The sequence below is a fragment of the Monoraphidium neglectum genome (assembly GCF_000611645.1).
Source record: "Monoraphidium neglectum strain SAG 48.87 unplaced genomic scaffold scaffold00642, whole genome shotgun sequence".
Classification (NCBI taxonomy): Eukaryota; Viridiplantae; Chlorophyta; class Chlorophyceae; order Sphaeropleales; family Selenastraceae; genus Monoraphidium; species Monoraphidium neglectum.
The window spans coordinates 9,633-23,676 of record NW_014012986.1 but is presented as its reverse complement, the minus strand read 5'-3'; the positions used below and the strand labels follow the sequence as shown (position 1 = coordinate 23,676).

General features: G+C 65.1%; 2 protein-coding genes across 2 annotated transcripts in view; both read left to right on the top strand.

The window, feature by feature from the left end:
- Positions 1 to 69: 69 nt before the first annotated feature.
- MNEG_4578 (hypothetical protein) lies at positions 70 to 5,005 on the top strand (the record flags this gene model as incomplete). The annotated part of the gene is made up of 12 exons (XM_014046949.1): positions 70 to 276; positions 450 to 866; positions 1,075 to 1,131; positions 1,414 to 1,662; positions 1,992 to 2,209; positions 2,463 to 2,565; positions 2,772 to 3,134; positions 3,451 to 3,618; positions 3,810 to 3,953; positions 4,191 to 4,304; positions 4,448 to 4,500; positions 4,696 to 5,005. 12 exons carry the CDS (start codon positions 70 to 72, stop codon positions 5,003 to 5,005), a joined length of 2,403 nt encoding a protein of 800 aa, XP_013902403.1.
- A 1,832-nt stretch (positions 5,006 to 6,837) lies between these two features.
- The window catches only part of MNEG_4577 (Dynein heavy chain 3, axonemal), a gene marked incomplete at both ends in the record, with an annotated part of 11,477 nt that continues 4,270 nt past the window's right edge, over positions 6,838 to 14,044 (top strand). Inside the window, 18 exons of the mRNA XM_014046948.1 lie at positions 6,838 to 7,538; positions 7,714 to 7,834; positions 8,184 to 8,300; positions 8,563 to 8,731; positions 8,989 to 9,068; positions 9,388 to 9,495; positions 9,907 to 9,986; positions 10,214 to 10,346; positions 10,567 to 10,707; positions 10,914 to 11,063; positions 11,339 to 11,446; positions 11,751 to 11,834; positions 12,048 to 12,101; positions 12,365 to 12,493; positions 12,738 to 12,836; positions 13,047 to 13,121; positions 13,375 to 13,483; positions 13,705 to 13,811. Coding sequence (XP_013902402.1) covers positions 6,838 to 7,538; positions 7,714 to 7,834; positions 8,184 to 8,300; positions 8,563 to 8,731; positions 8,989 to 9,068; positions 9,388 to 9,495; positions 9,907 to 9,986; positions 10,214 to 10,346; positions 10,567 to 10,707; positions 10,914 to 11,063; positions 11,339 to 11,446; positions 11,751 to 11,834; positions 12,048 to 12,101; positions 12,365 to 12,493; positions 12,738 to 12,836; positions 13,047 to 13,121; positions 13,375 to 13,483; positions 13,705 to 13,811 — 2,565 coding nt within the window. The remainder of the gene's footprint in view (positions 7,539 to 7,713; positions 7,835 to 8,183; positions 8,301 to 8,562; positions 8,732 to 8,988; positions 9,069 to 9,387; positions 9,496 to 9,906; positions 9,987 to 10,213; positions 10,347 to 10,566; positions 10,708 to 10,913; positions 11,064 to 11,338; positions 11,447 to 11,750; positions 11,835 to 12,047; positions 12,102 to 12,364; positions 12,494 to 12,737; positions 12,837 to 13,046; positions 13,122 to 13,374; positions 13,484 to 13,704; positions 13,812 to 14,044) is intronic.

The following is a 14,044-nucleotide window of genomic DNA, read 5'->3' as shown; positions in this document are numbered from 1 at the left end:
CAACAGCCGTGGCCCCCGCCGGCGGGGCGGAGCCGGCCGCTGCAGATTACGGCTCATCATTTCAATATTATGGAGTACCGCTGGCGTCATGGGAGCGCCTGCACCCGGGCAGCACTGCGCCGCGGCCCGCCCACCGCGTGCCCCCCCCCCCTGCCGGCGCGCTCCCCGCAGGTCAACGGCAGCGGCGCTGCCGCCACGTCGCCGTTTGCGGCCGGCACCGGCGGCGCGTCTTTGAATGGCAGCACCAGCGACGCGCAGGAGGACAATGCGGACGAGGTGAGTGCGGCCCGCCGCGGCCCCCAACTTGTTGCGCCCGTCACCGCTCGTCACCCTTGCCGCGCGCCTGGCGAGTCGCGGGTTCTTCCCCTGCCCCCTGTCCCCCTTTGCTGTTCCTCGTGCCCCCCTTCCTCCGCCCGTGCTGCGGCGGCCGCGCCTCTTCTTCCGGCCAGCACCGCACGCCTGTGCCGCACCGCTGCGACCCCGCCGTTTGCGTTCCAACCCCACCGCCGCCGCTGCTGTCGCCGCTGCCGCCGCTGCCGCCGCAGGTCTTCGAGGCGCTCGACGCCGCGCAGCCGACGCTGATGCACTCCCTGTCGGTGCACGTGGCGCCCTCCACCCTCGAGTGGCAGGGCATCGGCTGCAGCTACATGACCCCCACTGGGCCTAAGGAGGTTTTGGCGGACGTTTGGGGCATCGCGCAGCCCGGGGAGATGCAGGCGCTGCTGGGGCCGTCGGGCGCCGGCAAGTCCACGTTCATGGACATACTGGCGATGCGCAAGAGCATCGGAAACCTGTCGGGGCGGCTGCTGGTCAACGGGGCGCGCTCGAGCAAGCGCTTTATCAAGAAGACGGCATATGTGCCCCAGGTGGGCCATGGAGGGTCCGCAGGGGTTTGACTGGGCGCCGGTTTTGGGACGCGTGCACTCGACCCGGCGCACGCACAGGCAGGCGTGCGTTCTCACGCCAAGCCGGCCGCTCCCGTGCCTGCGACGTAAGAGACGCGCGGGTTTGCAGCATGTTAAGGTACCAACCCCGCCGCCTCGGCTTTCGGTGTGCGTTTCGTCATCATTCCAGGAGGACAACTTTGTGCCGACGATGACGACATGGGAGGTCATGAGCTTCTACGCAGAGGTGGGTTTTTTTCACAACCAGCTCAGCTGCCGCGGGGCCGCTTTGAGGCTTCTCAACGAATGCCTTGCGCATGATTTGGGGACGGCTGCAGCTTCGCGCATGCATCAGGGCGTCGCTGCTGAAGCTCCGGAGCTTTGTTTTGGCCGCCGGCCCCTGTGCAGACGGCTTGAGGGTGCCAGGCCGCGAGGCGCCCCCCTCCGCACGGCTAAACAAATAGCGAGGGCGACGCCAACTGAAGCCGCTTCTCATCGTGTCGTCCGCGCCCGCCCGCCTCCCACACAGATCATCCTGCCGGGCAAGTGGTCACCGCAGCGCCGGAAGGACCGCATTCGGGAGGTCCTGTCGGAGGTCGGCCTCGCGCACGCCCACCGCACCATCGTCGGCGGCATGCTGCCCGGCGGCCTCATGATGCGCGGCCTGAGCGGCGGCGAGCGCAAGCGGCTGGCGATCGCGACCGGCATCCTGGCGGCGCCATCTGTTCTCTTCCTGGACGAGCCGACCTCGGGCCTCGACTCGTTTGCGGCACTCACGGTGGGGCCTGGGGCAGGGGCGTAAAGTTTTGCAGCGGGCGCGAGGGTGTCCAGGGGCCGTTTTGGGGAATGTGGCATGCTGCAGGGCTTAGTGCGGCGAAACCAGCTGCGTGCATGGAGCCATGCATCCGGCCCAGCCACCAACCGCAGAGGGGCGGCCCCTGCCGCGTTGGGGCCTCTGGCCCAACGCGGCTGCAGGCACGGGCCCATTCCCGGCTCAGCTTTGACACCGGCAGACGGCGTGCAACGGACCTACGTATGGCGGCCGCTCTCCTCCTTTCAAACCCTAACCCCTTGACCCCAAACCCGCAACCCAAACTCCGACCACAGGTCATGGGCTACCTGAAGCGCATGGTGCGTGAGCAGAGCCACGTCGTCATCGCCTCCATCCACCAGCCGCGCTCCGCGATCTGGCTGATGTTTGACGCCGTCACGCTGCTGGCCAGCGGCCGCCTCATGTACCACGGGCCGAGGGAGGGCATCACGCCCTGGTTTGGGTCCCTGGGGTACCACTACGACCCCAGCCTGCACGGCGTTCCCTCGGACTGGTGCGCCCCGCGGTCCCGCCTTGCTCGCAGCGCGCCGCGAGCGGACGCACACAATGTCGCGCACCCTCTCTAGCGTTGCCAGAGGGCGGCTGCAGGGCTTGGGTTTGCTCCCCTCGCGCTAGCGGCGCCACGCCCGCGCGCGCCGCACCCCTGCCCCGATCCTAGCTCAAACAGTCACCCCCCAATAAGGCCGGGCGCCCAGCTGCCCACGCCCGATTTGCTGAAGACAATCCAACGCCTCTCACCGCGCCAGGGCGCTGGACCTGGTGGCCATTGGCTTTGCCAAGCCGGCGCGCTTCTACGGCCACACCATCACCACGCGCGACGAGCTCCTGTCCGTGTCGTCCAACTTCAAGGTGCAGTCGGCCGCGCGCGATTTTGCGTGGTGGCCGGGGAGTCAGGGGCTGTGAGTTTGCGGGCGCAAGGGTTCTTATCGCATCCGAACAGAAGGAACTTGCAACCCCGCACGCCCCATGCCAATACCCCAAGGGGTTTGAGCACCCCTCAAACCCCAATGCTTCAGCTGAGGCCACAACCGTTCCCTTGCAATCCCCCCCTTCAGGCCCACTACCTCCAGGAGAACGGCCTGACCGGCGCCGAGAGCGGCGAGGGCAAGAAGGACCGGCTTGGAAACATCATCCACGTCCCCAGCGCCAGCAACACCGCCGCCCTCGCCTCCGGCGGCCAGTCCCCGAGCGGCGCGCGCGAGTCTGCCGCGGGCGCGGGCGGCAATGCGCTGCTGGCGGAGGCCAAGGGCGGCGCCGCCGCCGACGCGACGTTTGCGTCGAGCGCCTGGAAGCAGTACAAGACGCTATTCGGGCGCGAGCTGCTGGCCATCACGCGCAACCCCTTCGACGTCGCCGGGCGCACGCTCACGTTTGCATGGGTCGGCATCGTGATGGGGATCCTCTACTACGGGATGCCGGTGAGCGGCCGCGTTTGACCAATGTTTGACTGGGGCTTCACTGGGGGTTGGTGTGTGGGCGTTCGGTTGGTGTTTTCTGGAGGTTTGGGATGCCTGCACTTGCACTCCGCCTTTGCAGAGGGTGGAATTCTGCTGCTGTGGCGGTGGGTGAGACGGTGTCAAAGCAAGGACGAGGGCTGTGGCGGTAGGTGAGACGCCGTTAACGTCCGTGCTTCTCAATGCTGCGTACCTGTCACCTGCTTTTTCTTGAGTCAAGAGCCCGTCTGATCTCGCAACGCCCTCGTTTCCCACCCCCTTTCCCCCGCCCCCACCCCAGTTCAACGCCGGCAGCGCGCGCAGCCGCCTGAACCTGGTGTACATGCTGCTCTCCTTCTACTGCCTGATGCCCTACATCTCCATGGGGCTGTACAGCGCTGACAAAAAATTCTACCTCAGCGACGCCTCCAGCCAGCTGTACCGCCCCCTCGCCTACTACCTCGCCAAGGTGCGGCCGCGGACTCCGCCCCTTTGGACTGCGCAAATCCACCACTGGACTGGGCTGGACTGCAGGCAGTCCAGCCCGGGGTCCTTGCTTGCTCGCCCTTGCTGGCTCCTTTCCTGTTGGGCTTGCCTGCGCCTGAGCTCTTTGACAAATACACTAAACATGTCTTGCCCCCCATTAAATGGCGCCCGCAGATCTCGGCGATCACGCCGTTCCAGATCGTGTCGGCCTGCGTGTTTGGCTTCACAGTGTACGGCATGGGCGGGCTGCGGCCCGGGTACGAGGCGGTGCTCAAGAACGGCTTCATCAACACCGTCATGTACCTCATCGCCACTCAGGTGGGCGGCCGTCGGGGTTCAATACTGGGGCGTTGCGGGTGGGTCAACTGTGCAATAGCGGCCTGCCTGATATCGGAGTGCAGGGCGGTGGAGAAGGGGCGATATAGTATGTTGCCAGCTGCCGGCTGCCGGCCCTCCGCACAGGGCCCAGCCCTTCCCACCAACTGGTGCTAGGAGGTCAGCGGCGTCCATTCTGACACCAAACTCAACTGATTTCCCTGGGTCGCCCTGCCGCAGGTGCTGCACGCGTGCGCGGTGATCGCGCCCAACCAGGACGTCGCGTTCATGCTCTCCATCCTCTGGACCACCATCCAGCTGCTGCTCTCCGGCTTCTTCGTCAACTTCCCTGAGGTGCGCGCCCGACCCCTTTTTACTGCCCCCGTGTCTCGAGCGCTTGTGATGCTGCCCTGCGTTCCCGAGCGTGATCTAGGCGCTGCTGATCTGACCTGTGTCGCCCTCTAAGCCCCAACTGCGATGATCCCTCTTCTCAACAGGTGCTGAACTACTGGATCACCTACCTGCGGTACATCAGCGCCACATACTACAGGTGGGTCGGCGGCAGCGCCGATTGTGGTCGCAACTCACCTTGGGCCCCGCCCAACCTCATCGACTAACCCCTTTGCGCCCTGCTTTGCCTTGGGCATCCGCAAATAGACCTTGATGAGGATTACTTGGAGATCTCGACATTGCCGGCTCCTAACCCGTCGACCTGCAAACCGCCCCGCGCCGCCCCACCGTCCAGCTTCGAGGCCGTGGCGATGAACGAGTTCGGCGGCGTCTACCTGTCCTGTGCCAACGGCCTCAGCGAGACCGAGGTGGCCTTCCTGCTGGGCGCCTTCCCCAACGCGTCCAACCCCCAGCGCAACCAGCTGCGCCTGTTCTTCGCCAACCCGTCCCCGGACTGCGTGCTCGACACGAACAGCATACTGACCTACTTCAACTTCCACCGGCCGTTCTGGATGAGCGCGGTGATTCTGCTGGCCTACCTCGGGATCTGCCACCTGCTGACGTTCGCGGCCATGCTCATCGCCGCGCGCCGCGAGCGCCGCTGAGCGCCGCCGTGCGTCGACGGGCGGCCGCAGGTCGCGGTGCGGCGACGCGCCCGCCCTACGCGGATTGCGCACGCCCAGCGGCTCGCGCCGTGCGGCACAAGATGTGGGCGGGAGCCGAGGCCGAGGGCCTGCGCGCTGCGGCCCTCGCCGCTCATGTTGCCCCGCCCCGGCGTGGACGGGCACACAGCCGGCTGGACGGGTCAAGCGCGAGCCCTTTTGCCACGTGCCCAGGGAATGATGCAGTGCGGCGCGCCAGGCGCGATTCGGAGTACTCATAATTGATCCTGTTGGATTATGTAGGGCGACTCTGGTGGCTCTGACTTGACTCATAGGGTCGCCCCCGTGTTGATGCTCTTGTGTTGGTCACGGCGGCTGCGCGGCGCACGCGGGCCCATCAGCGCCCCGCCCGCCTGCCGGCTGAAAGCGCCCCGTGTTGGGTCGTGGCTTTGGGTTTGTCGCACAAACCGAGGCGCGCGCCGGCTCGCCCTCACCTGCCCCTTGCACCTCGGCTGTCAAGCACTGCGTTGCGGCGCTGCGTCACTGTCCCCATCTTGCCTGTCGGTCAGCGCCTGTGAGCGCGGCCCCAGCCGCCGGAGCCTCTCGCTCCCAGCTCTCTCTGTCTGCGCCTTCGGCCAAGGGGCGCCATGATCCCCCGGTTGCCCAAGCGCGCTTCTTCTTTCATATTAGGCAATCACTCGCCGCAAGGCGACCAGCGGCCCATGTGGCCGCTGACTTGATTTGGAGCCCTGGGCGAGCCGGGCCGGGCGCGGTGCGGTTGGCTTGCCCACGAGCACGCTTTCCGCAGACGGCTGTGTGCTGTCAGGGCTCGAAGGCTCCCTCTCCACCCGGCCCCCGAGCAGCGCAGGCAGCAACTACTTCATACACGAACGCTCGAACCTTGGCGGCCTCTCCGCGCCGGCGCCCTCTCCTTTACATACTCAGCCCTGAATTGCTGGTTCCATCATGAGCTCATGGTCGCTTTGAGCAGCAGTGATAGCAGGCAATTTGCAAGGTGCACTCCTCTTGGGCTCCACTTAGTAATATTGCAAACGCGCGCTGTTCTTGGGTGTCTTGATTGCATCCACGCGTGCATTGTGACCTGTTTTTGATGGTACCATGGGCCCCCACCAAGGTGGGGCAGCTTGGCGATCACGGCAGCTAGAAGGGGGTGAGGGGTTCGGCGCAGCTCAAAGTCAATCGATGGGTCTTCGGATGCACATGTGCCGCGTGAGGCGGCTGCTTGTGGATCCACGGCAATTTTCAAGGAATTGATCAGCCCAAGGACGCTCTTATCTGCAGGGGGCATTTGGTTGGCAAGAGGCCCGCAAACCAGAGTGACAATGGGTGAGCTCGGGCATGCACGCACACAGCAGCAGACATCCCAGGGCAGATGTCGGCACAGCAGCCCGAGTTTCATCGATATTGAAGCGTCGTGAGCTACAAAATTGCATGAGTTCGTTTAAATTGCTGTCAGAGATCATTTCAAGACCGGACGCGGTCAAAGTAAGCGGTGCTGCTAGATCACAAACTTCGCTGGGCAAAGCCTGGATACTCTGCCATGACAAGTATCAGCCGCTAGACTGAAGTACTTCATCGGAGGAGGCACAGGTGATGGGCGAAGCTAGCAGATCGGTGTAAAGTACCAGCAGCACGCACCAGAGGGATCAATAAAGGCATGTAACAACACCGCATTTCAAAACAAGTACGTTTGGGGTGAACTTGCATCCGCTCTGCAGCAACCCGCCAAGCTGCGGCACCCACCTGTGGCACACTGCAGCACACAACTGTATGCATGTGCACTCGCATGGCTTCTACGCATCCCCATGTTGAAGATGCCTCCTGTCGGGAGCGACGGCCAGCATCAGGGCGGCCGTGCGACGCCGCCCGCGCCCGAGAGCCCCCTCTGGCTGCCAGCTTTGGCACAGGCCGCTGGGGGGGCTGGGCGCCTGACCGACGCTGCTGCGGCCGGCGCGCTGCCACGTGCCAAAGACCTCCGGGCAGCAGCTGCATCTCAGATAAGCGACCCTCGCCAGCTCTTTGACGCAAAAACGCTGACTCAGCAGCAGCTGCCCCTGCAGCCGGGGCGCGTAGCACCGAGCGGATGGCATTCGGGCGCGGCACCAGCGCTTGCGCGCGCGGTACACCCGCCGCCGCCGCGTCTGCCGGCGATCGAGCCGCGGCGCACGGACACGACAGTAGCGCGGGAGCGGACAGAGGCGCTAACGCAGCTGCGGGCCGGCGGCGGCGGCTCCCTCGGCGGCACGAGCGCAGAGATGGCCGCAGCCCCAGGAACCTCCTTCGAGGGAGAGGCAGCCCGGCACCACATGCAGGACCCCCGGCAGCAGCATGCAGGCACAGACGCGACCACGCACGCGTCGAGTGCAAAGTCGGCGGCTCGCCGCGGCAGCGGCAGGGCGGGGTCGCCGGCGGCGGACGCAGATCACGTGACAGGCGTCGACACCGGCGCGGGTGCGGTCGCCTTTTTTGGTCGCCACGGGCAGGAGGGCCCCGTGAAGTTCTTCTACTGCAGTAGGTGAGGCCAGCGCGGCCTACCCCCTGCCGCATCCCATGGCCGCCCTCGCAACCGCCTCCAGCAGCAGACCGCACGCCGGCACTGCAGCATGCAGCGGCTTGGGCACTGCAGCTGCCCCCGCGCCTGGGCGGTGCGGCCTGTGCGCCCAACGTGTCACATGCCGCCGCACCCCCAGGGCCCCCGAGGGCGCCCGATTCCGGCCGTATGACCTGGTAGTCGTACCGCGCGAGGAGGTGCGGGACGAGTACTTCACCATCAGCGCCACTGGCGTTGTGCGCATCAAGAAGGGCGCGCAGGTGCGCCGCCGGCCCGCATGGGCAGCGGCCCATTCGGAAGGGCCGACGCATGCGCATGGCTGCTGCATGCGCATGGGTTGCTGCATGCGCATGACCTGCCGCACGCGTATGGGCCGCCGCATGCGCACGCGTGTGCACCAGGATGCGCCGTCTGGAGGAGAGCGTTGTACGGGTACCGCACGTTGCGCCTGCGGGCACTGGCATGGGGTGCGAGCTGTGCCCTGTAAGAAAGTGTTCGGGCCTCGCGCGGCCGGCAGCTGCGTTTGCAGCGGTGTGATCTCAGCCGGCCCCCTAGCTGCGGGCTCCCAGATCCCCGCGGCTGCCCCTGCCCTGCGCCGGCGCCCCCCAGGCCGACTTCACGCCGCTGGCGGAGTGGGTGCGCGAGGCGGCGCTGTTCGACGCGGTCGCGTCGGTCGGCTTCTTCAAACACTACCTGACGGGCCGCACATTCCGCGCATGGGCCAAGGTGTGATTCGCGGGGCAGCAATCCCTGGGCTTGGGCCATTAACTCAAGCCCACGCTTGGTTCTTCTGGCACTGGGCGATGTCTAGACTTGCGTGTCTTGGCGGCTGCCTGAGGCGTCCTTGGTGATGTGTGGGGCATGGTTGGTCATGCCCCACTGTATGGATACGAGGGCATGGGCTCTGGAGCCATCAGAGGGCCGGGGAGAGCACGAGCACAACATCGCGCGCCGTGTGCGCGGGCGCTCACTCCGCGCACGCACCCAGGTCGTCCGCCGCAAGCACTTCCGCCGCGTGCGCGCGGCGATCGCGGCGCGGCTGCTGGTGTCAAAGGAGAACTTCCAGCCGGCGCTGCGGGAGATTCAGGGGCACGTCGCAGATCTGAGATCCGTCAGCTTCTGCGCCGCCAACGCCAGCCACCTCCATACCCTGCAAGGTACGGCGCGGCGCAAGAGTGCGCTGCCTGCGCATGGCCCTGCCGCTGACCCCGAGCGCAGCTGCTTGGGGCGACTCCGCTAGACAGCAGGGGATTCAGACTGCACGCACGCTTGTCGTGGGGCCGTGCTGGCTCGCAAAATGGGGGTTTTAGGACCATAATGACCTGGCAGCGCAGAGCCCTCTGCACCTGGGACTTGCACGCATCCAAGGAAGGACCGTGGACACCCTGTGCATCCCTCATAATTGAAATCGCAGAGTACGTTGAGCTGCAGCAGCAGGCGCGGGACGCGCGTGCTAAGCCGGCGGTGGAAGCTGTGGTGGAGCGCGTCCAGAAGGTTTGATTTTGTGCGCACGCGCGCGCGTGTGTGTGTGTATGTGTGTGCATGCGTGCGTGTGTGCATGCGTGCGTGTGCATGTGTGTGTGCGTGTGTGTGTGTGTGTGTGCGCGCGCGCGTGCGTGCATGCGTGCGTGTGCGCGTGTCGGGAGCCGCCTTGCTGCGTCTGTGTCAGGCAAGCCATGGGCCGACAGGCCCGGCGCGCCCTGCCTCCGCTGGCCCGCCTGCCCCGGCCCATCGCGCCCCGCACGGCCCCAGCGGCCGGCCCACGCACCCGTGGGCGGCCCAACGTGCCTCCTGGGTGATGCTGCGTGCGCAGGTGCTGGAGCGTGTGTGCCGCGAGGTGCAGGCGCAGGCGGCGCTGTACCAGGAGTCGGTTAGGGACGAGGCTGAGCTGGCGGACACGACGGGCGTGGAGCTGGGGCAGGTGTGTAATTGTGTGCGTGTGTGCGTTTGTTTGCGTGTGCGCGTTATGAGCGCGTCGTGTGCATATGGGAAATGTGCAACTGTAGGTTGATTGTGTCTGTTTGTGTGTGTGGTCAGTGTCAGTGTGTGTATGGGAGGCTCTCTGTGGCAATGTGCCTCTGCAAGTGTTTGTGCCGCAAGGTTGTTGTGAGGATGAGTTGTGAGTTTTGAATAGTCGAGAATGAGAGCAATGCAGAGCCAGCAGGCAGGAAAGGAGCGACGCTCACACGGGTGGTTGATTTGCAGTCCTTCGGCAGAAGGGGGGGGTTGTACAACATCCAGTTGTCAATGACTTGCTGGCTTACGTACGGCTTCCCATCGCAGCAGCGCCGGCGACAGGGCTCACTTCCGTGGCCTATCCCACGCCACGCAGGGCCGCTCCGGCGCCGGCCGCGCGCGCCCGATGGTGGTGGTCAAGAAGGAAAAGATGGAGCGCGCAGCAAACTACGCGCGGTGAGCGCACGCGCGGCCGGCGCCAGGCCGGCTGCGGCGCCGCAACACGTGCCGTCCCTGCCCCTGCGCTCGCGCCTCCGCTGGCGTGCCTGTCGCTATGCCGTCAGCGTCCCTGTACAATTCGGAGTTCAACAGCTCCAAGGTGCTCGACAGCTCAGCACCCACCCCATACGTCGTCGGCCCGGCGCACGGCCTTGCCTGGTCTCATTCAAAAACGGTCAAACCAGGGTCATGGAGGAGCTGTCTCTGCTGGGCAATTTCGTCCGCCTGGCGGACTACCTCCTAGTCGGCGGCGTCACGGGGCGCGCGCTGGCGGCGGCGGAGGACACGCTGGCGCTGCTGCTGGCCGGCAGGGAGGCGGTGGGTGCACTTATAGATACGCACACGCACGCACGCACGCACACGCGCATGCACGCACGCGCGCAGACGTACACAGACGGGCCGGACGTGCCGGGCGCGTCGCCATCTGATCCGCCTGGGTTCAACACCCCGTTCAGCCAGCATGAGCAGTCACGGCATCGGATCCACATCTGACGTCGATTTAATCGGCACCTGCATTTGTATGTTGCCTGATGAACAGGGCGCAGCGACCAACAAGGGTGTGTTCACAACGGTCGTGTCGTTCGTGCCGGGCGGCGGCACTGTCTTTGCGCCCGACGCGCCCGCCGTGATGGATGAGATCAATGGCAACACGATAGAGGGCGCGCTCGCGCTGGCGCAGGTGGGCCGGCGCAGAGGTGTCCAGCCCCAATCCGGCTATTGTTCCACCATCGTTGTGTTTGTGGGTGGCAAAGGGGCACCCGGTTGCAGGGATGCCTTTGCCGCAGCTGATTTGGGTGCACAGACGCCGTGCCGCCAGGCACAGACGCCTCACCTGCTCATGACTTTCGCGCGGCCCTGGTCCCCGCTGATGCTGTCGCCCCGCAGGCCGCGCCGCGTGTGCTGTTCATGCGCGCGTTTGCCTACCTCTTCGACGCCCGCCCCTCCGGCCTGAACCCCCTGACGATGCTGCGTGCGAGCCCGGAGTTCATCGCTGCGCGGCAGCGAATCAATGAGGCGGTGGCTGGTGACTTCATGGTGTGTGTGTGTGTGTGCGCGCGCGTGTGCAACGTGCGTGCGTGTGTGTGTGTGTGACAGAGGATGTGTGTATTGCGCATGCGTGTGTGCTGTGTTGTATCTGAGTACTCAGTTGGCGGCCTCTCCACCACAGCCGCCCTGATGCACACAGCACGCGCGGTCACACACTGCATTGCACACCCCCGCACCTCGGCTGCCCCCAAAAGTTCAGGGCAGCCGCCACCATGCACCAAACCCCACTTCACCACCGCCCGTCTGCCTTCCGCTCGCCATAGGCCGCGCGCGACGCGGCGAGGGTGCTGGAGGACTACCGGAAGGTCTGGGAGTTTGGGCGCGCCTGGGACGGCGACGCCTACGCTGCCCAGCCCCGCGGGCTGGCAGAGGTGCGCCCGCCTCGCATCCCGCTCGGCGTCGTTCGCAGGCTCCCTGCAATATGGCCCCGCTGTCTCGCCTCGTCCCGCTTGCTTGCTCGGTGTCTGACGTTGAAACTGGCTGCGGTGGGCAGAGCCTTGCTGCAGGCGGAGGGTCGTTGGGACCCAGGCCCCTTGCAGCTGCCTAGGGAAGCCCCTCGGCCGGTCTGAGGGCTCGCCGGTTTCAGCAAACGCCCATGTAGTTCCCCGGCCCAATAAACAGCTGCCCGCACGCACTTCCCCCTGGGCTGGGCCTCTTGTCTGTTTGACTTCCCAGATCCGGCGGGACCTGGTGGTGCAGCGCAGCTGGAAGGGGCTGCTGGAGCGCATGAAGACCAGCCTGGTGGTCGGCTGCCTGCAGGTGGGAACCATTGCCGCCACACTTATCCATACCCACAGCCCGTTGCATGTCACCTCGCAGCAGGCGGCCGGCTGCAGGGCTTGCGCGAGTGTTGCGTGCAGACGGCCCCTGTGTCGCCCTGCTATCCCGCTTTGTCGCCGGTGCGATCTCAGAGGTTGCGTCGGGAACAACAAGCCCTGCCTGCTCTGCTGCCGCTGCCTTGCAAAACGCCAGGTCGACGCCAAGCCCCTCAAGGCGGAGCTCATCCCTGTCACACAGGCCGCGCAGGTTTGCCGCGAATGGTTGCCCGCTCATGCTATGGTTGTAGGCGTGGTGGCAACGTCAAGCAAAATCTACGCTCCCCCGCCCTTTGGATCATAGCCAGGTCTTGGCCCTGCCATGTCATGCCTCCCACCACATATGTTGCCTCAGGTTTTGAGCTCAGTTTACACCCAACACATACGGCACAAAGAGCTGCAAATGCTATTGTGTGCTGTTCATGTCAACATACTGTAGTTGTGATAATCACAACTCCATTCTTTACCCTACAGGAGCGCATCAAGCTGGTGCTGCTCAGCCTGGCGCGCGAGGCGACGCTGGCCGCGCTGGATGACCTCACCGCCCGCGTGGCGCAGCTGGCGTCGCGGCCGGCCACCCTGGATGGCTACATGGGCTACCTGGTGGGTTTTGGAGGTCACAGGGTATTTATGGGCTGCCTATGCCAAGGAGCCGTGGCTTTTTTCTGGTTGGGGCGGTGGCTGCTCACATTGCCACAATTGCATACAAATTTGCTGGCAATTACGTGTGCCAGCTGGCGTCACTCTACAAACGTCATCCTTGATCGCCACTTCACTCTCATATTCCTGGCCGCCGATGAGCTGCTTGCTGACCGCTTTGACCGATTGCAACACCCTCTTGATGCAGGCAATGCACCTGCAGCAGATTGAGGACCGGCGCCAGCTGGTGGCGACATGCGGCCAGATCGACGACATGTATGACTCGCTGGCTGCCCACGAGCAGAAGGTGTGCGGAAGCTGCCGCACTCGGGCCGGCGAGGTTGGGCCAGCTCGGACGCTTTTGGAGGTGACGATTGGCAGGCCAGCAGATGTAGCAGACGTTGGCCCCAGCACCGCCGCTCATATATCAGGAAGCAACCGTCTAGCTTCCAATTTTGCTGACGCGCTGACTGCCGCTGCGGCTCTGATGCGGCTTGGCGGCTCTTTGTGTTTGCAGGTGCCCACAGCTGAGCAGGTCAAGCACGACGACCTCACAGAGGCTCTCGCCTCGTTCCAGCAGCAGCTGGCAGAGGTGGGGTTTGCGACTGGTTTGCTCCTGGCTGAACTGGGCAGCATTTTTTCCATGTGCCGGGCGACAGGCCTCTGATGATACCCCATCAGGGCAACGGCGCGTACCACAGAATGCTGCCTGCAGGGGAAAGCCATGCGTGCACACCGTTCAGGATGATCCAACAGGACACGCACGAGGCAAGCTGACGGCCTCATGCCGCAGCTCGGCGGCGCACCAAGCGCTTCGAACGTCCGCCGTCCTGATCCTCCCACAGGGCAAAGAGTGGCTGGCTGACGCCAAGCCCGACCAGATTGCGGCGCTCCAGGCGGCAGTGGCAGACGCCAACCGCCAGCTGGAAGACATGGCCGCCAGCCTCCACTCGGGTGCGCGCGCCGGGCGTCCCACGGCAAGGGCATCCTAGACAGACCGAGCTGTTGGGCAGCGGTGGGGTGCTTGGAGCGCTGCGCAGTGACCAACGCTCCAAAATGCAACTCGCCCATCCACGTTGCTGCTGGCCTGACGGAGCCAATCGGCCTTTGGGGGGGGGAGTCAATAGAAAGGCGCAAAGGCACCGCGCGCCACCCGTCCGCTGCACCCCCCAAAGGCACCTACATTGATGCGGAGGCCGACCCAGAGGAGGTGGTTGCTGACCTGGAGGGCATGCTGCAGCGCCTGGGGGGCCTTGGGGAGGCCCTCGGCACGTACAACCAGGTGTGAGGCAGCCTGGATGCCTTGTCTTGAAGTGTGGGCGGTGGGGCTAGATGGTGGCTGCAGTAAGCATGTGTGTTTGTACATATAGTCAGGGGACCAGTGTCGCTTATACCGTGTCGAGCGAAAGCGGACGCGCGCACACACACACACACACACACACACACACACACACACACACACACACACACACACACACACACACACACACACACACACACACACACACACACACA